General features: G+C 42.8%; 1 protein-coding gene across 5 annotated transcripts in view; it reads right to left on the minus strand.

Moving 5' to 3' along the window:
- NECTIN1 (nectin cell adhesion molecule 1) overlaps positions 1-27,128 on the minus strand; it is a 191,841-nt gene that overhangs the window by 29,406 nt on the left and 135,307 nt on the right. For all 5 annotated transcript variants that reach the window (XM_089537393.1, XM_089537388.1, XM_089537391.1 and 2 more), the window contains exon 6: positions 698-845. In XM_089537393.1, the coding sequence (XP_089393519.1) occupies positions 698-845 (148 nt within the window). The remainder of the gene's footprint in view (positions 1-697; positions 846-27,128) is intronic.

Here is a 27,128-nt window from a genome sequence, read left to right on the forward strand (position 1 = left end):
GATGTGTTCACATTCCCTTTGGGGAAAAACGCGTAATGCTTATAATGGATCAGTTGGTCCAGATTAAAGGGTAAAATGAACTGAGGGCTTGTAAACCTGGGACAGGGAGATGCAAAAGTGATTCAGCCACTTATGGTTGAAAGGAAATGGGAAGAAAGGAAGAGACAGGGACAGAAAATGAGACTTCCTCACATTGAGTTTGCACTGGCTGTTTGACCCGTCTCCCATTGGCAAGGAGAGTATTGGGCTGTTCTTCTTTTGCGAATAGCACCATGGACAGCTTCTCCCCGCATAAGATGCCTAATAAACAAGGTTTCTAAAAGGGATGGAAATCTTTGCTTTGTCCATTTGTACTTGCAAAAATGAATAATTGCAAAAGTTTTCTCCCTTCCAGGTGAGAGTGCAAGAGTTTTTGTATATCCTCTCTCTCTCTCTCTCTCTCTCTCTCTCTCTCTCTCCACTTCAGGGCTTTACTTGTAATAAAGTTGTTATTTTTTGCATGAAAAGTATGATATTTTTGTGCAGAGGGCAGTGTGCTTCTAAGTACATGGATTAGTGCAATTACTGCACAGAAAGCAAGCTTTGGCAGAAAGATTTATGTGCATTGTACTGTTAATATTTATCCATCCATAGACTCTTAATAGGTGACCATTCTGCATCTTGGGAGAGAGATTGTGGCAGGGCACATGGTACTCACAGGTCATTGTCAGCTTCCGTGCGGCTCTTTTGCTGTCTCCTGTACACGACAAAGACTGTAGCAGCTACACCAACAATAAGGACAGCGGCGATTACGACACCCAAGATGCCAAAAATGCCCCCTGCCCCTCCCTGAGGCAATGGCTTATCTGCAATAGGAAAGAGGGAGATGTTTCAAGAAAGAGCCGCAAGACTCACGGAGAAGCCTCTGGTTGACCCTGTGCAGAGAGAATTCTAATTATCACTTCTCTTTCATTTCAGTCTGCTGAATGCGTTACAACCCCCCCCCCCAAAACGTAAATTACCCACCGTCCAAGATCTGGTCTGTAAATATCCACATGCGGAGTGATTCTTTATATTACATAAACCTTGTGTTGAACGGCTCTGTTGGCGGTTATGGGTTTTTAATGGTGTCCTGTGCTGTTTTGCCAGTTTTTAGATCATCTTTTAATGAATTTCAGTGGTTTTCACTTCACAGGTTATTTAATTGTTTTGAAATAACTAATATTAAAGCTTTCTATGTATGCATTTTTTAAATCAGTAGATGTTAATAAGTTGTAAGCCAATTTAAAAGTCAAAGGCCTATCATCATCATCATCATCATCATCATCATCATCATCATCATCATCATCAAGCTTTGCCTGCTGGTCTACAGCCTTTTTATTTACCAAACATAAGAGTGAAGGTTATGGAACTGAGAGAAAGACCTCTCCTGAAGATCTGAAAAATTTGGGAATGCTGGCTGCCCTTTCATTCCTGCAAAATGCTGGTAAGGGATGTGCAGAGGATTTTCAGGGGAGATCGACAGAGGAGGAGAATACTTTTACTTTTTCACCCCTACACCCTGCTTTTTCCAATGTCACATAGAAAGCCTCATCTAGGAGAGACCCCAGTATAGGATGGAGGATAGGGAATGAAGGTAGCAATGGGAGTCAAGTGTCTTAACTTCACCTCTTACAAGCTGTGCAATCTCTCTTTACCTCTTTGCTGCAGGGAATTGGTGACTGCAATTCCAGCATTCAGTGATGGTTGAATGATCTTCTGATCATCAATAATTGCAGTGGAATTGTGAATCTATTAAGGGTATCCGTCTCAACTTTAAAAGAACTATCCAAGGTGAAAACATGGATAAGGGTGATGGTGGAGAGCTTCTGAACTTGGGCAGAGTTGGAAAGATAGCTTTCATTACCTTTCCAGACTGGATTAAAACCTGCAGCACTAGCTAGGGGATACTGGGAGCTGCCATCCCCAAAAGTCACTTTTCCAAGCTGCGTTGCCACCCAGCAAGAAGCCCACTTTGCTGCTCAGGTAACATATCTGTTCAGCTGAAGGGACATTGTGGTGAAAGGGCTTTAAACAATATGCTTTCTGGGCTGTATTTCTTGCTTTCTAATGGATATGTTTTTTCAAATGGCTTTTCATTCTATGGACGCCTTAATTCTATTTTAACTGCTGTGCGTTTTCACTCTTGTGAGCTTTTATCTCTGATTCCCATGGCTGGGGAAAAAAGGTGGGATGAAAATTAATAACAATCATTTCATTTTATTTACTTAAGGCATTTACGGTAGTTATCAACTCATGTCCCGGTAGGGCCTGTGACATCAACGACAGCAACAACAGCAACAACCTCTAATTTGCTAATATTATTAAAAAAATATTTTTATTGGATTTTGAAAGGTATAATTACAAAAAAAAAAAAAAGGGAGAAAGAAGAAAGGAAAAAGAGGAAGAAACATAAATAAGTATATTTGCAATTTGTAGACACACATGTTCTTTTAGATTACATCTCTGAGATGTGGAATTAATTAAAAGTCAATATAGTTGGATTTTGAATGTACTTATGTCTTCAAGTCTCCTGTCAACTCATGGTGACTCCATAAAATTCCTAGGGTTTTTATGGGCAAGGAATACTTTGCCAGTTCCTTCCTCTGAAATAGAGTCTTCAATAACTGATATATGTTGGTGGTCTTCCATCCAAGCGCTAACCAAAGCTGACCCTGCGTTGCTTCCAAGATCAGATGAGATAAGATACCTTTAGGGTAGCCCTCCAGAAGTTGATGGACTGCCATTTCTATTTAGAGTTAGTTATGCTGCCTAGGCTTGATGGACGTTCAAGCTAGCAACATCTGGAAGGCCAATGGTCTCCATCATTGCTTTAACACTACTTTCTTTGCATAACCATCACCATCAAATAAAGGAATACTCCCTCCCTCCCTTCCTATCTTTGGTGATGGTGGCCCATTGACTTATGGTGTCCCCATGAATTTCTTAGGGTTTTCTCAGGCAAGGAAAACTCAGATGTGGTTTTGCCTTCCTCTGAAACAGAGCCCACAACACCTGGAATTCAGTGTGCATCCATCTAAATGAAAATTGCTGGACATATCATGTTGATCCCACCATATACTCTACGATAACACCTAAATGTCTGAATTGGGAGAGATGCTCAATGTACAGAGTGGGATTATTGGGGTGAGCATAGGAGGATATAGCTATGGAGTTGTAGCTGTGTGATACACATATGTCTCCTGATGCAGGATCTCAGCCAATGTCTTTTTGGTAATATGGTCAGCTTATATAATTGTACATGCTTAGCCCACACGTATAACCTATGTATTCTCTTCCTTTTCTCATGCTATTCAACTTGTATCCTCCAGCTTCAACCCTCCTACTGCCAGTCCCGCCAGCTTTACATCTTCATCTTGCCAGCTGTCATCTATGCAGTGTTTGCTTGTCTTTGCAGAGTTGTTTTATTCTCTTGGCCCTGATATACACTCCTGTCTTCTCTTTTTAAAAGAAAGCTGTCTTCTTAGTGATAAATGAGTCCTTCTGGACAGGACAACACTTTGTCCTGAGTTGGAACATCTGGTAGCTCACTTGGGGAAATACCTTATTGGGGCACACTCCCTGGGAGAACAGAGTTCACATTCCCACTTGGCCATGGAAACCCTTTGCACCTTGGACAAGTCACACCCTCTCAACCTCAGAGAATGCAAGGCAACCCACCCTCAGACAAATAAAACCAAGAAAACCCATCAATAGGGTTGCCTTAGGTTTACTATAAGTCAGGAATTATTTTAAGGCATACGATAAAAACAACACCTGGTGTAGTTGTTTGAATATTGCACTATGACTCTGGGAGACCAGGGTTCAAATCCCTGCTCAGCTATAGAAAGCTACTGGGTGACTTTGGGCAAGTCACATGCTCTCAACCTCAGGAGAAGGCAATGATTCCAAACCTCCTCTGAAGAAATCTTGCCAAGAAAACCCCATGATAGGTTCTCCTTAGGATCACCATAAGTTGCAAATGATTTGAAGGCACACAACAATTACAAAGCTGTATGTTAAATATTCATAACTGCCAAAAACTTGAAGGGACAAAATTCCATACCCTTCAGCTGTCCCAGTTTGGCAGAGACAGTACTGGTTAATCCTCTGTTCCACTTTCCCAGCTGCTTTTAAAATGTCCCGGTTTCTCTCTCTTCCCCCTTTGTCCTCAGTTTACTTCAATGGCTGCAAACTTAGCAGGGGAATGAGGAGAGCCGGGGGGGGCAGAATCATGCATTTCCCAGTAGGCTCCGGCAAAAGCAAAAGACTGCAGCATGCTCTAGCTTGTGTGTCCTTCTTCATTAATAACATTGTGAACACATTCCCATGTTGCTTGTCTGAATGCCTCTTGTTTTTCCCCTGTGAAATGCTGGAGGGTATGGGATTTTTATCGGGAGAGGCAAAGCCCTCTTTTTGCTCCCATTCTGTAGCTACATTCCTGCCTACACTGAACCCTGAAGCTATATTGCACAACTGCAGTACAGCACAACTAAAAACCCGACATTCACAGAAGAGCTCTCTGTCCTCCTCTCCCCTCCTTATAATTTTACACAATACAGAACATTTTCTTTCATTGCAGACACTCTGAGAAAACAAACTTCCTTTTATTCCTAGGAGCAACGGCAAGATTGGCCAAAGGGGATTCAAAGGAAGGGGAAAGGATAGGCTAGCTACCAGTCAGACCCATGCCCTTCATGGTATTAGCTGGTAGGGCTACTATGGTGGCTGGGCAGAGACAGGAGCTGGGGGGCTGACCCCCGGGTGCAAGGATGGCTCCCCCTTGAAGGCTGGCAATTCTCAGGGCATGGAAGGGGGGCCCTTGATGGGAACAGGCTTTGAAACAGATGATAAAAGGATTTAATTTGCTCTCCCTTCCAAGCTAATTAAAGTTGAAAACCAGCTAATTGGTACTTTGTACTTCCAGCTCCAGTGGTGATGAAAGGGAAAGATAATTGGAGGAGAGGGGAGATATTTTTTTAAAGAAGGCAAGGTAAGAGGGAGCGGAGATGGCAAAGGGATCTGATCACCTGCAAAGCACAGGCAGGCAGTTCCGGGTGGAGCAGGGAACACAGATACCAGCCAAGCACAGCGAAGCCAACCATAATAACCCAAGGGAGGAGGGTGGATAAGTCAAGACATGACTGCAACACATCTTCTCATCCCCTTAACATTTGCTAAAGCACATGAAGCAGCATGCTATGGGAGAGTAATAAGAGTAAGGCCGAAGAAAGCTGGTGGTTTTCATGAGGTCTGGCAACATGGGCCATTAAATGGGTCCCTTGTCCTGTCCCTTCTAGGGCAGGGAGCAAATCCTCATTCTTGTCCCAGAGGTCCCCCTGAAGCATGATTTTGGCATAAAGCTCTCACTTCCAACAGTGGTAGAGAAGAGGAAAGCTTGTTGGGGCAGCTTAGTACTCTGTGGGGTCTCAAAGAGTGCCACAAAGGAAGTACATAATGGGATACATGGCGCTGGCTTAGAGATGCAAAGTCCTAAAAGGCTTAGGCCCAGGATATCTGAAAGACCGCCTTCTCCCAGAGGATCTCTACCCCAAATCTGGAGTCTTCTGTGGAGGGTCTGCTGCATGTCTCCCCAACCTATTGCAGAAAACTGCATAACTGGTAGACCACCACCCTGTCCTTCAACAAATTTAAATGACCAAATATTAACTGCCTTTTCCTGACAACCAAAATCAGTTTCAGTAGAGCTCTGTAAATTGTCTTTTGCAAGGGGAACAAAGGAGTTGTATGGTAAAACTATCAGAAACCACATCCTCTCCCTGAGTCATGCCAATATTCCCACAACCCCTTTCTGTCCGAACACTGAGGGATTGTTTCAGATTCAGTCAAGGTACTGTTACTTCCAAGCTAAGAGGCCATCAGCCTTTTGGACACCTTTCGTCCGTTCCCTGGAAACGCCATCAAAGTTTTTATTTCACCTTTGGTGGCATAGCACACAGCTTGGGGGTATGAAATAGGATATAAATAGCTGCCTTGGCTCTAGCCTCACTGTTACAGGGCTACACAGTTACATTCCCCTGTGTAGCCCTTGGATGCTGTCTCAGCCACTCCAACCTGTGCTGAATACAGCACTATGTTTTCCACTGTCTTCTATAGAGGATCAGTAATTATCACCCACTTCAAAACATGACTTCTCTCTATACAACCACTCTACACCTTCCTTTTAGATAGCCTTGCATGATTCTTAAGGCTGCTTTGGTCTTTGTATGCTTGTGTGCACCCTTGCATATTTCTAAATGAAACACTTTTATTTACTTAAATTGAAGTACTCTCTACAGCTATTACTTGTATACACAGGTGAAAGACCCCTACAGTTGCCTCCTCTTGCAGGCCTTCTTTTGAGTTATAATTCCCCCAGTTTTAAAGACACACTTCCACTTTTGTTGAAGGTCCTCAACGTTTCCCACCTTTTAGAGTAGCATTCTTGCCTGACGATAGGGCCAGCCTTGCTTTTTGGTTGAGCCTGAAATCTAGAGGTATGAATCAGGAAGATACTTTTGTTTCTTCCACTCTTTGTACCCTTTGGGGCCACACACCATTCTTGTCCTCTCACCAAAATACCTCGAAGCCTTCATCAGCCAATGTCATAGACCTAGACTTCCCCCCATATGCCTCCATTAAGCCCTATAAGCATGAGTGGTATCAAGATGAATGGAGGCTGCCAACACTTATCACAATGCAAGGCCATTCTCCCCCTGGCCTCCTCCTCCTCCTCTGTCTCCTTCTTCCCCTCTCTCTCTCTCGCCTGGTTGTTTCCTTCTCTTTCCCTCTCCTTCTAAACTACATTATCCCATAAATAATATTTCTGCTTCAAGACAGTTCACTTAACCGCAGGGCCTAAACAGACAGGCAGAGCGATGTGATATGATCCCTTTGACAACATTCAGTATTGTCGCAGGGAAGGAGATAGCAATAAACTGGAGGGGGAAAGGGACTCACTATGGTTGGGAACTTTGGGGTGATGGATGAGCCCCTAATAGCCCTCTGGAAGCCAGGTAGCAATGAGGAGGTCGATGCTCCCATCCCCTCCCTTGCAAAGTTTGTACACCTCATCAGGAATTTGAACAGAAAGATCTCAGAGCATTAAGAAAGACATTGATGGGAACTTTTTGCTGCAAGTTGAGCTGAGCGGCAGGGACAGCTGATGCTTCCCATATAAGTGGGGTCCATGAATCCACTCCAAATTTCAGCCCAAGCTTTAAAGAAGTTAGACAAAGTGCTAAACCCCAAATCCCAAATATTGCAGTTTAACACAGTTTTCATTGTTATGCCTCAATACTATGGAACTGTGGAATTTGCAGTTTTATGAGATATTTACCCTTCTCTGTCAGAGAGCTCTGATGTTACAACAAAGTACAAATCCTAGAACTCCTTAGGATGGAGCCATGACAGTTAGAGTGCACCAGCTTTGAATCCCAGCTTGGCCACGTAAACCCATTGGGTGACCTTGGGCAAGTCAGACTCTCTCTGTCTCAGAAGATGGCAATGACAAACCCCCTCTGAAGCAATTTGCCAAGAAAAACCCATGACCCCTTAGGGTCACCATCAATTGGAAACAACTTGAAGGCATACATCTACAACAGCAACAACTCTACATGAGAGCTCTAAGTGTGAATGATTTTCAGCGTCTCATTCTCTGCAATCCTGGGAATTTGAGGACTGAAGGGAAATTGCATGGGGGGCTAGCAGGATTCTCATTTGGAAGGGCAATGTCCTCATCTTCTCCCCATATCTACACACATCCCAGGCCATAGATCTTTCCGCAGCAATCAGCATGTTCTAACATCATGAGAGAACTTAGCCCAGTAGCTTGCTGAGATTTCCATCAGATCACACAGGGGCTTCATGTTAGTTGTCAGAATGGATGAGCTGCCACATCAGGGTGGAGCGGTCTTTCCCCCCAACACCCCTTCCTTTGCCTGCTAGCTATTAAATTCTCCTGTAGAATGGCTGCTCTTGGGTTGATGTTTCCATTTCTAGTGACAAAGATCCGGATCAGATTTACTGTCCTGTCCAATAAAACAGCAAAGACAGCATCATTTCTGGTGCCGTAGCAGAGAGGCAGAGTTATTCCAGTGCCTGATACCCGGAGGGTGAAGAAGGGAAAGAGAAAGAGGGCTTTCAGTCCAAAGGAAAGAGAAAAATCAGAGACGAAAGTAGCTGGTTTCTGAAAAAATAACAGAGGGGGAGACTTTTTAAAATTCACCTTTTAATTGTGTATTTTAAATGTCATCACAATGGCAACGTAAGGAGTCAAACTGTTAAACTGTTTGCTGTGAACGTTTTTGCCTATTGTGTTGTCAGTTTATAAGGAGACCAAGGAAATGAGATTGTTGTATGTACCACCTCAGAAGGTACTTGTTATCGAAAACAGGCAGTGAGGAAACACCGGAACAAGGGAGAGAAAAGGAAGGCACAGAATGAATGGGTACACATATGGCAGTATGTTGACTTAATGTTAGCTTTAAGCTTACAAATAATAATAATAATAATAATAATAATAATAATAATAATAATTTCCAGACTAGCAAAAAAGGTGAGATAATGCTGATGCTGATTCTTCTTCATCATCATCTTCATATTATTATAGCACTGTGTGTGTGTTTGTGCCTTCAAGTCATTCTGATTTATGGAGGCTCTAAGGCAGACCTATCATGGGGTTCTCTTGACAAGATTTGTTCAGAGCAGGTTTGGCATTGCTTTCCCTTGAGGCTAAGAGCCTGTGACTTGCCCAAGGTCATCCAGTGGGTTTCATGGACAAGCTAGGAATCGAACCTTGGTCTCCAGGGTCGTAGCCCAATGCTCAAACCACTACGCCATTCTGGCTCCTACTTCTTTCTCCCACTCTGAGACTCAAGGCAGCTTACAAGCATTAACATAGATACAGCTAAAGAAATTTACATTAAAAATATAATTACATTTATCAAGAAAATTTAGAGCAGTTAAAAAGAAACAATTGAAAAGCATTCAAAGACATAGCTGTGTTAGTTTGGAAAATCAGTATACAAAGGGATCTTGCAGCACTTTTGAGACTGACTGGGAGAGAGAAGCTGGTAGCATGCGCTATCATAGATGTGAGCATCCTTCCTCAGAGACACGTTTTGGAATGGAAAGCCCATGGATGGACCTATATAGCAGGCTGTGTGTGAGAATATCTATAGCAATGCAAAACCTTGATGGGTGTGGAGATGTGGTGACAAGTTCAGTTTTAACCATGGCCATTGGGGGACAAAGCAAGGATGTTGTCTGAAGCCAAGGTTAGAAGGGAACCATACTGAGATATAGTCCAATAGCCCAAAAGAAGATGTGATGCACAAGACAAAGCTCTCCTCCATGACTGAGTGGAGATTCAAATCCTGGTCTCCAGGGTTATAGTCCACATGTGAGTTTTGTGCAGGATAAGTTGATGTGTGCCTTCAAATTATTTATGACTTATGGAGACCATAAGGCAAACCCATCACAAGGTTTTACTGTTTTTTGTTTTTTGTTTTTAAGTGATGTGTCAGCAATCTACGAACCTTTTGAACTAAAGATCAGGATAAAATCTTTTAAATAATATGACAAATAACTTTTAATGCTTGTGGATGTGGTCTCCTTAACGCTATGCAAATTAATACAATTTTAAAAGAAAGCACACTTTCCCTTTCTCCAGATTGGTGCTTCTGCTAAATGGTGGAGAGTTTTTCCCCCCAGCTCAGTTGGATTGCAACAAAAAGCACTGAAAAGCAAACTGAGAGACCAAGAAAGTTTGTGTGCAGTACAGACTTGAGGACATTGCCTCTCTTCTACAGAGGGGAGCTCAGATGTCTTCCACAAGGCCAGTGTGTGTTTGAAATTATCTGTGATTTCATGCAGATTCCTTCAAGGGCTGGAGCAATTGCTTTGCAATGGGCAGAACTCCAGAAGGGGCAAAGAAGGCATGCAGAGGTCACTGGATGATGAGTCTGAATGTCAGCAGAGGTTGGAGGTGTTGAGTTTGAAGGCCAGAGATCATAAAAGTGTGTGTTTTTAAAGTGTGGTCAGTATTCTTTCTTTATTGAACAAAGCATGCCAATTTCATTTTCAATTACTGCCAGACATTGGCTTGAAATAGTATGAGGATGGTTCATAGTGGCTTTACTTACTGTCTTGCACAGTTGAAGAAGGCAAGGTAGCACCCTCCAAATGCTCTGGCTTCCAGAGAGGTGGATCTGCTCTGGGTTTTAGTCTGAATGCGGAGGTAGAGCAATCTTGTTTTCTGTTGCTCCAGAGACTAGGACACAGAGCAGTGGATTAAAACTACAGAAAAGAGATTTAATATTTCACTGTCTATCATTAGATGTTGGTTTTATTATGAATATACTGGATATATAAAGGTTTTCTAGTATCTTCATTAGTTTCTAGTACATGTCCATTGGAATACATAGTGTTGGAACACTTGGCTATTCTCTCCCTATTGTTTTGGATTCGTGTTAGTGAAACCCTCCTGTTGTGTTTGGTTCAACCAGGAATATCCCCCATTATTCTGAATTGCTACTCAGTTGGTGGGCCATAAAAAATGGACCAAAATTATCGGTTGGCATTCGAGTCCTGGGACTGTCTATCTAGGCACTATGGGATCTTAGACCTGGCATTTTTCACCCCTATCTCTCTCTCTTTTTTTTTTCTGGAGGTGGATGAGAAAGCTCTTAGCCATTAAACAGTCACTGGGTAGAGGGAAAAACAATCTCTTGCTGAATGCAACTTGACCCCCTGTGCCCCTTCATTGCAATTTCTCTTTGAATACTGTCCAGATGCCATGAACAGCAGCAGGAGGAGGAGGGAGAGTGGGAAAAGAGAAAATGGACTTGGGTACTGAGAAATCGCAGCAGGAGCAGAGAGCTGGAGGGGATTAACTGCAGAAATGTAGCCTGATCTAGGTGGCGGAATCAAATCAGGCTTTGCAAAACAGCTCGTCACATCAAGGAGTCTATCTCCTCTTAAGCTGGCCATAAAACAGCGATTCTGGACTATGGTGGCGAATGGCACCCCTATCAGTGAGGCAGTGAGTTCATCCCAAATGGTAGTCTGAACTTTAGAAGACCCATCCAAGGTCCTTAGTCCATGATTTTTAGTTCAGCACCCCAGATAGCTCCTTTAAAGCTCAACATAAAAGCAGGAGTGGATTTCTCACCCCACTTACATGGAAGTCCCCAGCTGTCAAATATCTCAATATGCTTTCGGTCTGTGTATAGAATACGAAGTAAAGGAAAATGTCTCGTCCACTTTAAAGTCTGTCACTGCCTTGGATTTTTTAAGCTAAGTGCAACACCTTTCCTCTGAAATAGAGTTTGTAGCACCTGGGATTCATTGGTCATCTCCTACTCAAGTAGTAGACACTCCTAAATCCTGAGGTTGGAATCTGGCCCTTCTGGATTCTCAATCTGGTCCTTCTGGAGGGCAACACCCCTATCCCCATGACATTTTTGGTATGGTTTTATCTCCCCCAATTCTAAAAGGTTAAAAGGCATCTCTTCAAGCGTAGTTCCCGGCAGTATGAGCTAACGCTAAAGCTAAAGCTAAATTATGCTGGGATTTGAGTCACGTTCCTTTTGCTGTTGGCTCCATCCACCATGTGGCCCCCGAAAACTTCCCTATAACTGAATGAGGCCCTCAGACTGAAAAGAGGCCCCCAAGGTCTGATTAAATTGGTTGGGGCCCCGTAGAAGCTCCAAAAATAGCTCCTCTTGCCAACACATTTCTAGGAGCGTTGGCCTAGATGAATCAAATGATGAATAAGGAATGAATGAATCACAAAGCACAATAGGCAGTGGCAGAAACGTCTTTGTGTGTAAACCCATTTTGAGCTCTGGCAATTCAGTGAGACTAACAGGCTGATCCCTTGCATTTTTTTTCCAAAAAAAACAATAAATCCACAAGCAATACAAAATGCCAATAATAACTGGGAAAGAAGCTATACTGTGTTTTGTTCAGCATTGCCCATGAAGGGCCTGGATCGATTACACCATTTGAATCACTGATAATCCAGCCACAGAGGTTCTCCATCTTTAGCTTACAGCTGTGCTTATAACTGTAGAGATGTGATGGGGGCATTGTGGGAAAATGAACAGAGATTTAAAGCCTCTGTGTTTGATATGGCTAGGGAGACATCAGAGCAGTGACAGAAAATGCTAGTATGTACTGACCTCAGTCAAGGACCTTAAAATGAATAGAGATAGAAGGGCAGAGAGAGTAAGTGACTTTCAAGAATTGTCTGGGAACTTTTATTCTCTTGTAACATCCTTCCCAGCCATTTCAAGTTGAGTAAGACACAGGAATGGAAAGCACAACTCAGTTCTAGGCATGCCTACTCAGGAATACATCCAGCATGGCATAGTGGTTTGAGCATCCAGCTGTGACACTGGAGATCAGAATTCAACTGTCCACTTAGCTGTGGAAAGCTGCTGGGTGACCTTGGGCAAGTTATACTCTCTCAGCATTAGAGGAAAGCAAGGACAAGCCACCTTTGAACAAATCTTGCCAAGAAAATCTCATGATACCTTAGGGTCACCAAAAGTTGGAAATGACTTGAAGGCATGCAACAACAACAAAAACTCAAGAATAAACCACAGCACAACATAATTTTTGTTGATTTTTTTTGGCTATGTGGCCATGTTCTAGAAGAGTTTGTTTCGGATGTCTTGCCAGCATCTGTGGCTGGCATCTTCAGAGAATGCTGGCATCGAAGTGAGTGGGGTATTCCATGCCAGCATTCTCTGAAGATGCCAGCCACAGGTGCTGGCGAAATGTCAGAAACAAACTCTTCAATAGCATGGCCACATAGCCTGAAAAACCCACAAAAAGCTTTGGGTGGTAGCCATGAAAGCCTTCAACTTCACACAGCAAAACAGTTTTTAGGTATGCAAAACACAGTTCAAGCTTAAGCATGTTTAATCAGAAATAAAACCCAGAGCAACAGCTCTGAGTCACACAAAGCACAGCTCAATTCGATACATGTCTACATGAGAAGAAGTCTAAGTCTAATAGCATCCTGGCTTGCAAAGCACAGCTCTATTCCATGAATCACCTTCTCAGAGTGCAAACTGGAGTTCATTTCCTCGCCACACCTTCCCCAGGTTATAGTTGCATAGAACCCTTTCCTACTGCTGCAAATCATAGTTCAGTTCCATGATGGAACAGTGTCTCAGGCTTAAAAGAAAATATGAGCAGCCAAGTGTTTCCTCTATGAATTCCCTGCAGCCTCCTCAGGAATCGCCAAAGGGGCAGTTTAATCTGAAAAGGGAGGGAGGGAGGGAAGATGACTGGCTGTCCCTATTCTGCCATTCAGGTAACCACTTCAAAGTCAGGTCATCTCCAAACTTTTTAGGTCAAAGATAATTGGGGACCCATCCCGCAGTGCCATAAAACATGTTTTAATATGCCAGAACTATCTGAGTCAAATGCCAATTATGAAACCCCCATAAGCTTCCCGGCTACAATGTATTAATAACACAATTAAACATATATTACTTAACACATTTTTTTTTTTAAAAAATTGAATTTAATCAGATGGCGACGCAACCCTGGGAAGTGACCATTTAGCAAACTAATGCCTATTTAATTAGCACACCCATCCCGAATAATCATCTAAAACGTGCCAATCTCCCCTCCCTGCAACCTAATTATAACACGAATCTGTGGTATTCCATCTTGGCTTTCCCACTTTGGCAGTAACTCAAGCTTATAGACAGCTGTTAAAGGGCTTTAAAACCCCGGATGGTCCCTGGCATGTGCCCTTTCCTTTTCATGGTCCAGCTGTGCACAGCTGTACGCAACGCATCTTCCCATGACCAGCTTCTTTGCCGACATGGGTACATTTCACTGTAGCATTTTTGGAGGGATGTCTTTTGTTATCCTACTGCTGCTACAGAGTGACTACTGCACTGATAGATAATTTGCATCAACCTAGTGGATGATGAAAATGTGATGATTTTCAACTGGATTAGGAATGTGCATACTTTCATCAGCACAACTTCTACATCCGATCCATGCCAGCTTCTCTTTGGTGATTTATTTTTAAAAACATAACAAAATTCCACCACCACCCCCTGCATTTGTTTTTGGCATACTCTTTGCAAATGTGCACATTTTTGGACTTGTCCTGTGCATCGCATGGATTCATTTACCACACTGACAAAAGCATATTTGTACTGTTGTCGTTGTTTTGACAAGTCACATGTGTGCATTTTTCGGTGCCCGCTTTTCAAACACACATATTTTTATATATCTGAAGCTATTCAGTTAATTTGTAGATTCTGTAATACAGAAGGTGTCTGGTCCATGTTGAATCTGGGTAAAGTAGATCCAAGGAATTATTCACAAATATTCAGCCAGAGCAGATTTCTCACACTTCTCTAAATTGTGTTAAGACAGATAGCAAGTTCCAGAAAATTTTGAAGTCTGCTTTGACTCTTTAATTCTCCAAGGAAAGTCAGGGCAGAGTCAGTCAGAGGTGTTGCTAATCTAATTAATCTTCCTTTTCAAAGGTGCTGTTAATCTATTTTAGGTCCAGACTATCTGAAAGCCAATATCTCCCAATATGAGCCTACCTGAGTCTATAATTTTCAGGGAAAGGCTTTGTATAATGAATCAATAAATAGCTTTTATTTTAGACTTTAAAGGGGTTGTCCAAGGTACTGAACCCATTTTAGGGACACAAAAGGAGACCGAATAGCTCCTTGTTGTGAATAAAACTTGGACCCCATTCATAGGATGCTTGGCATGGAAGGTCATTTTAGAGTTAGCAAGCCTTGCACGCCGATACTCACTAGTCACTAGTTTGCATGTTACTCTCTAGAAGTTTAAGCATGGCATATATAACGTCCTATTTATTAGATCTTTTCTAACCCTCTCTCTTGTAGCACTTTAACGTCCTACCATTTTCTCTTCTTCCTTGCTGTCCTCCCAAAGTACTGGTGTTATGCTTCTTTCTTTCCCCCTGTCTGCTATAGCCTGTGGGTGGGCATGGAACTAGTTGCTGTCAAGCTTTTGCTTTGCCAATGTGGTTATTTTGCTTAAGAGAACTGCTTGTATTTCTCATATTTCCCAACACATTGAAGGATTTGCACATTTGGTTCTTCTTTGCACCAGACTCCCAAGTCTTTTTTTTTTTTGAGGGGGGGGGGGCATTTCCAAGAACATTGGGAAATATTTATATGTTGAATCACTATTCAGCAATTGATTCAAAGGGTCTGCTGTAGTTGGAACTAACCAATATGATTCAAGTCCTTTCTTCCAAGTTTCCAATAGGTGTGTTAGTCATGGGTTTCTCATGGGAAGATACCACTCCATGGGACCAAAACAAGGGATACAGGAATCTGTTATAGACCCTTCTGCCTTTAAAAATCAAAAAAATCAAATGGAAAACTGAAAAATGTGTCCTCCAGTTCTGACCAGAACACATAAAGCTTGGGGAGGGATGTTTAAAATTGTCCCTCTATGCCATTTTTGGAATCCAAACTGCCTTCCTCTGCCCAGTTGTGTTTAGCACTTAGGTGGAAACACAAAATGGAAGAACAGATGTTATGCTTGGATGAGTTTAGACTATGACACCCAGAAGTTTTTGGACTTTTTTGGACTATGACTCCCGGTTTTCAGACTTGATCAGTGGATACTCAGATCTGTAGTCCAAACGATAAGGTTTCAAAGCCCTGCCTATGCCAATATTCCCCCCCCCTGCAGTGTGACTAATAGCAGCCATGTGTGCGGCTGTGCGCATGTCTTCCTGCTTCAGTCAAATGCTTAGAACTCTTGCAGCTGCCTCAAAGTATTAAAAAATAATGTTAGGAGAGCTGGTCATGGATCTTCTGCATCAGGTAGGGCTTGGCCTTGAGCCGAACTTTGCTTGCCTGGCTGTTGTGAGGCTAAAGTGGGATAATCCCATATATCCTGTCCTGAGAGTCTCGAAGTCAGGAGAGGACAAAAATGTGATGGATAAATATTGGTAAATAGAGAGGGCCGAGACATTTTGAAGCCTGGGGCAGTGAAAGGCAAAGAGGCACCACACTTTAATAGCACTGAGCATAATTATAAACTAAGCTACATAATTTTTTTACTATTGCTCTGTTATAGGGATGGAAAGGATATTTAGACCTATTTAGAAAAATGGTTGAAGAAAGACTTGTTTCTTGAGTTCTAGAAAACTTTCACAAGCAGAATCCTGAACAGACAAGAATTTTGCAGTTTGGGACTTATTCCACATAAAACTTTGCACATGTATTTTGTGCAGCAACAAAACCAACATTTTTCTGCACAGAAATACAATTTTATGTGCAAAGAAAAATCCCATGCATCACAGTTGCACAAAATCATTCCCTACACATATCATTTTCTGCACAAAAAATATTTCTGCACAGTTTCTGAACTAGTTTCTGAAGTGTTTCTCATAGAAGGAAGAAAATTGATAAAATGACTTGTGTCTTCTTTTGAGAACAAAGGTAGAGGAGAAACACATCCCTACCCCTTTACTACTTTTAAGATGGGATATCCTCGCTTTATCTAGAGCTTAGAAAGGTTACCATTTTGACTACAATTCCTAGATTCCCCAGCTAGTTTGGCCAGGTTGGCCAAGGTATTCTATGACTAGAACCATCTATCTGGTTCTTGATGTGACTGGGAGAGGGCTTGATGTAACTGGGAGGGCACCTTGATCTGCTGTGCCTTGGAAACACTTTGCTTTGGTTGTCACCAGGATAAAAAGGCTGTCTTCTAAGGGGCTTCATCCTCATATATAGCTATGATGATGGAACTTCATCATCATAGCCATTGTTATGGGTTGGTTGCACGCTCCAGTAGGTTGATCAAGGGAAACAAAATGGCAGCCTTGGACTTCCAGACCTTTGGAGGAGCCAAAAATACAGCAGTGGGCTCCCCTCTGGTCTCAGGAAGGAAGGAAGGAAGGAAGGAAGTCATTGAGGGTTTGTTGATGTTTGCAGTCTGTTCTTTGCTGAATGCCTATGTCTGATGGTTTAACATGCTGAAAGACTGATGCAAACCATGCCATGCACATCCAATGATCATGGACATAAAAACACAGGATTATAGGAAATTGTGCACTTTCCATCTGCTTGGGGAGATGCAGCAATGGCCCTTACTGCACCAGGTCTGTTAAGTTCAGGTCAGCCCCAGCTGGAGCATCTCTGTGACGGGTGATCAGTTTAGGCTGACAGGTGTGAAGCTGGCAATTTTCTCTGCAGAGAAGGCCAGATAAACAGGCTGGCGGCAGTCAGGGAAGATGGAGAGGGACTCAGATAAAGGGGTGGGGAGGGTGAGGGATTGGAAACATAAAAGAGGGGCAGCTGGAGCGGATCACTCAGCCAGGTCTGTCATGGAAGGGAGGCAGAGAAGAGGATTAACCCTCAACTAATTTGGCCCACTCACAAGAAGTCTTGCCACTGGGATGAGACTGGGCAGAGTTGGGTTATTGAACTGGAATTTTATCAGGACACAAAGAGCCCTTTACCTTACATTTCGTGGAGGAGATCTGTGGGAAATTGCATCTATCATCTGTCCTGTTCCACACAGTGGCCAAGTTCCTACATCATCATATCTGCTGATAGAGTTAAGTTAAGCTGGCATTAATTAGCTCCTATGTGGAATGCATTAATCAAAATGGAGACTGCAGTCAAGAAATCAGAAGACGATTAGGACTTGCAAGGGCAGCTATGGAGGCCCTAGACAAGATCCTCGAGTGTAAAGTTATATCATTGAATGCTAAAGTTAGGATTGTCCATTGTATTTCCCATTTCTACCTATGGTTGTTAAAGCTAGACAGTGAAGAACGCTGATAGGGAGAGAATCAAGAATAAATCAAGCTTAAAAACCAAGATGACTAAACTGGGAGTGTCATATTTTGGACATATCATGAGAAGACTTGATTCATTAGAAAAGCCGATAATGCTTGGTAAGGTAGAAGGCAGCAGGAAAAGGGGAAGATTGCATTTCGGATGGATAGACTCAGTCAAGGATGCGTTTGCAAGATTGGAGCTGGGCTGTTGATAACAGGGAGACTTGGAGGTCTTTCATTCACAGAGTCACCATAAATCAAAGTCGATTTAGTGGAGGTTAACAACAACATATTGAATACCAAAATAGAGCTGCACATGAGCATTGTTGACAATCTGTTGAACAACTGTAATGTGTAGCAGTATTGTGTGGAGCAATGGACATTATCATGCTAGTCTGTGTACTTTAATGTGCTACTGCAGATATGGTGGTCCTACGTACACAACTGAGCTTAGACCACTGTGAGCTGGATGCAACCATTATTCATTGTCCATAAAACACACTTCATATGGCTAGCACAAGTTATGCAGTGTCACTAATAAGATGCCAGCCATTCAGTGTTTTCAGTTTTCATATTGCGGTTTCTTTCTCCAAGATGGGAGATCTCTCCTTATCCCCATCCCAAACAGATAGAGCAACTTTCTGAAAAGAGGGGGTTTAATTCAGCACTCTGTTTTAAGCTGTCCTCCCCCATCATTCATTCTGAAATTTGAATACTATTGTTGTGGTATGTAGGTGTTGTTACATGTTGTTTTACATCACAAGGTAGCATTGTTCAGGCGTATGAAGACAGTCTGAAAGCATGAAGCCAATAAGATGTTGTTTAATACAGAGCTGGGAAACATACTTTTTGGCCTACAAGACCCAGAATCCCCCAGACAGTGTGGTCATGGTTGGAAAGATTTAGGCCAGAACCCAGTTGACCCATTCAGTCAATGGGATCTACTTATGCTGTTGCTGTATGCCTTCAAGTATTTCCAACTTATGGTGAACCTAACGGGACCCTATCATTGGTTTCTTTGCAAAATGTGTTCAGAAAAGCTTTGCCATTCCCCTGAAACTGAGATTGTGACTTGCCCAGAGTCACCCAATGAGCTTCATGGCTGAGCTGGGAATTGAACCCTAGTCCCAAGTCATAGGCCAACTCTGAAACCACTATGCCACATTGGCTTATGGTGCCCCTTATATAAATGAATAGTTTATATTAATTTATAGCTAAAGAATCTGTAAATGCATAGTGCTTATTGATGTCCTCAGAGGTCTTAGGAGTCCCCTGAGCTGTCAACCCTAAGAAAGTGCATGTTGTAGGAAATGGAGGCTCAGACCTGGCATCACTCTGTCAGGTGTAAGCATGTATCCTTCTTCTCCCTGAGCATTCATCCTACCTGTTGTCAGGTACTCTCCCCCCACCCACACTTTCCAGTAACCACTGAGAGGATGAGGGGCAACCAAGCAGTTCCTGCAGATGGCTTCAAGGAAGACCCAAGAAAGTCCAAGAGGATGTCTCTGACTTCGTATGGGGTGGGATGGGGGACTCTTATGAAAGGCTATAAAACCCTACTGCATTTTCCTCCTTCCAAAAAGAGCTATGTAAAGGATTCAGTGCATTAGCACAAGAGGAACGTGTGTTTCTTCTGTCCCCGAGCATCACTGAGACCTTTCTGAAAAATGATGGCACAGAAAGAGAGAGAGAGAGAGAGAGAGAGAGAGAGAGAGAGAGAGAGAGATCTCCCAGCTCTGTTGACTCCCTCTATTCGGGTCAGGCTTCCTCCCTCCCTGCCAGCTGCTGTTTGGATGCGGGCCAAGTTGCCTGCCTCTGCAGAGGACTAAGGCCTCCGAATGAAACCTTGATGGAAGGAAATGATGTGGAAATTCACACTGGAGGATTACTGAGATCCTTCTCTTATATGAATGGTGGAAGGGAGGAGCACGGTGGTGGGGTCGGGCACCAGTTCTGAATGGCAGAGGAGGGATGGCAGAGGGTCTGGGAGCCAAGGATGTCCTGTTCTTATGAAGAGAGTGGCACAGTGCAGGTGAATCTGTGTCTAGACAAAAGGAGCTGATGGGATGTGAACTTCTTTAGGAAAAATGCAAAAGTTTCTGTCCTGACCAAACAAACAAAGTGGCTTTTCCCCATCTTTTCATAATCCCAGCCCCATTTATAAAAGGTTGAGATGCTCTTCCTGAGGCTTAATTACTGGCCGCAAGAACTCATGGCTAAAATATGCTGGTCTTTTTGGTCCTTAAGAACTTCTCTGAAGTAGAATTTGGCCCAGGAGCTGAAAGACATTCTTCACCCAAACCAGTCCTCCAACTGACTTAACCCTGGGGGCAAGGAAAGATTAGCTTCTTGCTTGCCATTGTTTGGTTATCTCCTGTTATCATTATCATTATCACTGTCATTACTAGTACTATTGGATTCATGCTTCTGCTCTGATCCTGCTAGCAATTCCCAATTACGGTATTGATCCTATTGGTGTTTCCCCACTTGAATAGTGAATAAATCCCATTGGTTGAATGGCTCTACTCTAGTTGGGACTACCAATAGGACTGAGGATCCTTAGGTGTAAATATGCAATGGCATGAGACTGTGATGCTGTTGGCATCACCATTTGTAAGCAGTGGATTCAGCATCTTTTCCCCACTCCCCCACCTCTCCTCTGTGGGAATTTCAGGCTCACACCTGTTCCTTGTTCGTTCCAGGGAAACCCAAGCTCCAAGGGTACCCGCTCCAACTCCCTGCAGCTTTGGCAGAACAGCAGAGACCCCGTGTTATGGCTTTATCCATCATCACTCAGCTGCAAGAGAGACAGGCCTGGGAAAAGAAAAGTAGCAGTTCCCTGGGGGCTGTCGCAGTGAGCCCCTGTGCCAAGCAGCCAGTCTCTCTCTCTCTCTCTCTCTCTCTGCTTTTCAGTTCAGAGAACAATCTGTGCGCCTTTGTTCTCATTCTGCATTTGTTGAGCTATATTGAGCCAGCTGTTAGGAATTTCGAGTTATACATATTAGGTCAAAACACTCCCCCACTCATAAGTAATTCCATGGCCTTGTCGAAAGAAGGAATGCCACTTACCTCAAAATTCTGCAGCTAAGATCCTCCCACCTTGGGGTTGTATTATACACATCTCCACATGCACATCTATGCAGCTCTTGTATTAAAGGGCAACATTAAACAGCTGAATAGATATCCAAATCTGCAACAGAATGCACGGCCAAATGCGCACATGCATCCACACTAGTTGCACTTTACACTAGTTAAACATGGAGTTACACAAACATAACTATATTTTTCAGAATCTCCTAACATTCCTCCCCAGGTCCTATAGGGGCAATTGAATGGTGCATAAATACTGTTCCACCTCTGGACCCAAATGGACTTTTTGAGCTTTGTAGCTCAAAACCCAACACCCTGAACTAAGCCCAGAAACAAAATGGAAACCAGTGGAGTTGACGGTGCTCTATGGTCCCTAGAGTGTATGTCACACACAGGGAGTGCAGATCCATTAGCCAATATGGCAGCCTCTGTCGATAATCCATGTCTGAAAGATGGCCGCTGTAGGCAGGGGTGTGTTTTGCTCAACTAAAGCAGAACAGCAGTTGTACAATGGAAGGAATAAAAATGGCTCCCTGACCCAAGGAAGTGTCATAATCTTTTACTTCCAGAGTTGATCTTGCATATAGACTTGGGGTCACATCTATCTGTCCGAACACTTTCCTCTCCTCCCTGCTGTCACTATCCATTCATTTCCCCTACCCACCGAAGGCAACCTCAAACGACAGGACCCCAGCTGGCACTTGGAAGGACACATCCCTGCTTCTACCACTGGCAAGGGACCTACTGACACATCCCAGTGATGAACAGTGACAGGAACAGCCCAAAGCCACATCCTGGTGGGAGATGGGATCAGGATGGAGATTTGCCATTCCTGAAACCCTTTCTAAACCAGCAAGTGGAAAGAGAAACATTCTCTTCTTATGACACCTTCTAATGATCCCGCCTTCATTAAAAATAAAAAAAGAGTCCATGGAGTTTTAATTTGGGAAAGATTATGAGAATTCTTGGACACCCCATATTCCACTCCGAGAACTACATCTCCATCAGGCTTCTGGGGTGTTAGATGAGGCTCAGAGGCCAATCCCATGGGGAACAGTTAAAAAGTAGAGAGAATCCCAAATTTTCCATAAAATGAAATGTTGAGATGCATCCAGAAGTCCTTGCTTGGTTGAAGCAAACTAGGGATTACACAGGAAACAACAAAATAAATGACATAGGGATAAGCTTATACCATACCCTCCAACTGTCACAATTTGACAGGGACAGTCCTGATTAATCCTCTGCTGTCCCATATTTCAGCTGCTTTTAATATGTCCCAGTTTCTCTCTCCTCCTTCCACTTTCACCCTTTGTCCTCATGTTATTTCAGTTGCTCCAATGCACTCAGTCCAGCGAGCGTGAGAAGAAAAAAGGAAGCAGAATCTTGCCCTTCCCAGTAAGATCAGGCAAAAGCAATCTGCTGCAGCTTCTCCTAACTTGTGTGTCCTTCCACATCCGTAACTTTTGCCATCTTGACCATGTTCTGATGCTGCTTGGCCACCTGTGTCCCGGTTTTTATTAGGGAAATGTTGGAATGGTATGTCTTAATGTTGGAAGATAGGACAGCAGAGGATTAATCAGACATACCTCCAACATTTCCCTGAACACTACCATAGTGATAGAGCTGTATGTTGTGCTAGTAGTCTTAAAGGACTTTAATACATATATCAAGCTTAGGGATAGGAAAAAATGTGGTCCAAGGCTCCTAGCCCACTTTCCCAGTCTCTGAAGCCCCTGACACTCTTCTAAAGTTCCCAGACCCCAACCCCATAATTTAATCATTTTCCCCAGGCCATGCTAAGCCTCTGTATCATTGAAACCAGGCCCTAAATTCTCCCAGACACAACAGTTTGTCTTCTTCCCGACCCCAGAAATACCTTGAATTTCACCTACAAACTGTTCCAAATAAGAACCAGAATGATATGATATGATATGACTGCTGGTGCACAACCAACATGCTGGTGGGGTCAATAGGTATGTATTTGTGTGTGTGATGGGATAAAATCAACACTTGCTGCTCATGCCGTTGTATCCCCCGGCCTAGCCAATAGTTATATTTTAAGAATTTACTGCATTCCTTCCTTTCCCCTTCTTTTCCTGTCTTTCTTTTAATACCACTTGCAGACTGCAGTATATATGGAAAAGAACCACAGACCTGCATACACATGCCAGGAAAGTTTGCATTTGTGTCCACGGAACTGGAACAACCGGTGGTCGGGCCTTTGAACATGGACCATCACAGACTCCCTGATTTGTCCCTGTTTGGTACTGAAGTCCCACAGCCAGCAGACATTTGTGAAAAAAGGGAGAATTTTTGGATGCATAGATGGTAGACTCTAAAACCACATGGTCTCACCCGAGCACATACTACCACTATCTTGGATGAAGCTCAATGAAGAAGGTGGAAGCTTATTTTAGAGTCTCAGTGTTGAGCCTGCCTATCTATCTATCTATCTATCTATCTATCTATCTATCTATCTATCTATCTATCATCTATCTATCTATCTATCTACTATAGAGCAAACAATAGGGTAACATAGGTTACAGGAAACCAGAGAGGGACACACAGCACTGCCATTTCCCCAAACTGCCTCCTCTCTTCACAATTTTTGTGCACAATTTTTTCTTACGGTTAAGAGATGATGTACAACCCTGCAACTGTGTGGTGTGTGTGTGTGTGTGTGTGTGTGTGTGTGTATACTCCATTATTGGTTTCCCAGTGAGAGAACGAGAGAGAGACATTTGATTTCAGCATCCTTGTTTTAAAATTCTTTATTTATAAAAAGTACATATTTCTTTCCACAGTTGAACCACTATTTCTCTCTCTTTTTTTAAAATTTGATTTTATACAAGTCGACGAAGAAGGCGAAACAATCCCTTCTTCCAAATGAAAATAAAAATTCCCCAATTCACCCCAAACAAAAACAGTAACAACAAGGGGGAAAAAAAAGTTATTACAAAGAATGGTAAGAAAAAAAACAAAACAAAAATAAAACAAATGGGGAAAAATCATAAATCAATTTCAGTCCATTACATTATTCATAATAATCTTTTCTCTCACACGCGCTCTCTCTTTCTTTTTACAAAAAGCACTTACAACACAGATTACAAAAAAGTAGATCTGCCAATTTTTTTTTCCTTTTTAAAAATTATTTATCTTATGCCACAATGATCGATCAATACAGCAGGGATGGAGCGGATGAGAGAGGAAGAAAGAGTGTGAATACAGTCACAGGAGTCAAGGAAACATTGTCTTGGATTGTGGAAAATAAAGGCATAATCCAGGTTTTAATCTAATGAGTGACCAAACCCCACAGAATCCTATTTACACCAGTTGAGTATCTCGCTCTAGAGAGCCATTACATATACATTCGCTTTCAAGAGAAGAACCCAAGGAATGTATGAGCAAATAAAATACCCCTTTCTATATTTTAGCACCACATAAACATAAACAGCACACTTGTACTTTTGGTAAACTCAAAAAAATCATACCCCTGGTTTCCAAGAATGGCATAGATCCCAGAGATTAAAACCAAGGTCTTGGGGCATGCAATATGGTTCCTTGTGACTGGCAGGCAGTATGAGACCTCAAGACTGGCTATGCTATCTGATCCTTTTGGCTTGGGAAAGTCAACAGCAATATAGGCCTCATTCCCACTATGTTTTAAACTGGTTTGTATATTGGTTTGAAGCGGTTTAAATGACCCTGGTTCACACTTGAAGTGAATCGCTGAAATGATTTGGAGAGGGGTTCAATGTGCTAGACTCATTTAACCCACATCTTTTTGATGCTGATTTTCCCCCGCTTCTTTTTGGATAAATCGATTCCATGCGAATATGAACCAGATGTGGATTGGAATTGATTTAAATTTGCCCTTTGGCTGGCTGGAGCGGGTCCATTTTGAATCGATTCATTTGTCAATGTGAACCACAAGTGGGTTGTTTTATTTTATTTTGCAGCAAGAAAATGCGATCAGGTCAAATGTAGTGGGAACCACGCTCTGCTGCTGAACCGATCCATCGCTTTGGATTGCAAAGCGATTTATTTGTAAGTGAAAATGCAGTCATACAGTACTTTTGTTAGTGTTGTGTTCTAATATCTAGTCCAAGGCACTGGCCTCACACATCTCTAATAGGATTTAAATGTGGCTGTGTTTGCCCATCTCTTTGTCTGTCCCCCCAAAGTGGTCGCTGCGGGTGTGGATTTCCAATCCAAACTATGTTTTTCTGGCAAAATTTACTGGGGGATTTAGACCATCTGTGCAGATTTGCAGACCATCCTTGACTGGACTGCATTTTTATGTTCAGTTTTTAATCACCTAGCGAAAACACACACACACACACCCTTTGCCAAATCTCTTGGTAATTCTGTCCAATGAGCAATGTTTTGTTTTTTGTTTTCTCTCGGAAATATCTCCCTCCCCCCAGTGAACCTCATGCTTTACAATGGATTCCACCCATTTTGCCTATGCTTTTCGGAAAGGAAACTGCTGGACTTCCTATTTCCTCTCTTCCTAATCAGGCTGAATAAAAATGATTCAAAAGGAGCCGAGGAAAGAAAATCGGTCCCGTAATTAAATAAGGGAAATGAAATCGCTACGGCAAATTGCGACGGGTAAATCCCAGACATAAATCCCATCAGGAAAACACCTGCCGTGTTTTGTTTCAAGCGGATACGGTTTGGTCCGTGACACAGACTGCTTTTGTGTTTGCTGGGTGCCTGGCGATGGCAGGGAAGGAGGATGGGTTGGTTGGGGCTCAGAAACAGAGCTGTTTTCCTGCCTGCCCCACATTTGTGGGGCCGATGGCACCGTTATCAATCCCATCATGGTATCGCAGAGTGATAAGAGAGACCAGAAAAGAAGGAGGTTATCAGTGCTGTATCCAGGAAACATTACTGGGTCACAACTACATCACACTGAAACCCCAACCAAGGTTGCTAAATGGAGCCTCTGTGGCAAAGGGCAGCCTACCTCAAGTATCAGGATTTGGGGATAAATACTAAAGAGCGACCTGTCTTTGTGTTACATTCATAGTCTTATCTGAAGTCGAAGGCTTTCATGGCTGGCATCCATAGTTTTTTGTGGGGTTTTGTGGGGTTTATTTCATCTGTCCTTATGTGGCCATGTTCTAGAAGAATAAACTCTTCTAGAACATGGCGCCATAGCCCGAAAAACCCAGAAATAAAACCAACTGTTCATAGTCTTTCTAGCAGTATTTGGCTGACCCCTGTTGGAAACAGGATGCTGGGTAAGACTGATGTTTGGTTTGATATCCTAAAATCTTGGAATTGCTTGGCAATCCCCACTTATCTTGAACTCCCTTATATGTTAAGACAAGACCTCAGTGTCCCCAAGAGCTGAGCATGCAAATCTGTTTCTTTTGACATCTCTCTAGACAAAGGGATTTGGGAGGTTTTCGTAGAATCACAACCTCCTGCGTAACTGCAATCTTGCCAAGCGTGGAAGATATGCACATGTAATCTTTACCACACTGCCACACTGGAGGTGAATATGACCCCCCTTTTCTCACTTTCACCACCGTATGAAAAAAGCCAACATGACTCCACTTTAACTTTGCATGTTATGAATGAATGACAAATATGTAATCTTGAACAGTTTTGGAGGGGGTGGATGCTGCTGGGCAAAAGAGTACAGAACCTCAAAGAGTGGAACCTAATGTGAAATTTCAGGAAAGCAAGGGGCTCCATCTGCTGAAATGTCAATAGGAATGATAAGGAGTGGATGGGGAAGATAACGTCTTTTGGAGTCCCATGCTGGAAAGGGGACTCTGGGAGATCAAGCCCAAAGACCTTCATTTTCCCAAGCTTCAATTTTAGAGGGATATAGAATCATAGAGTTGGAAGGCACTGCAAGGGGCATCCATTTCAGGTAAAATATACAACTAGAGTACTCCTGGGAGATGGCCATCCAATCTTCTGTTTGAAATTCTCCAAAGGAGAATTTACCACCTTCCAAGGCCGCCTATCGCACCCTAAAACAGCATTTATTCTTCCTAATGTTTAGGTGGAGTGGTTGATTTGCTTTGCAATTTGAATCCATTCGTCCACGTACTAGTCTATAGAGCAGAGGAAAACAAAGCTTGTTCCATCCTCAACATGACATCCCATTCAGAGATTTAAATATGGCTATCATGTCACCATCTTCCCATCTTCAAGGGGAAAAAAAACTATTAGC

This window comes from Sceloporus occidentalis, unplaced genomic scaffold, assembly GCF_023333645.1.
Source record: "Sceloporus occidentalis isolate IW3139 unplaced genomic scaffold, rSceOcc1.0.p SCAF_9, whole genome shotgun sequence".
Lineage (NCBI taxonomy): Eukaryota > Metazoa > Chordata > Lepidosauria > Squamata > Phrynosomatidae > Sceloporus > Sceloporus occidentalis.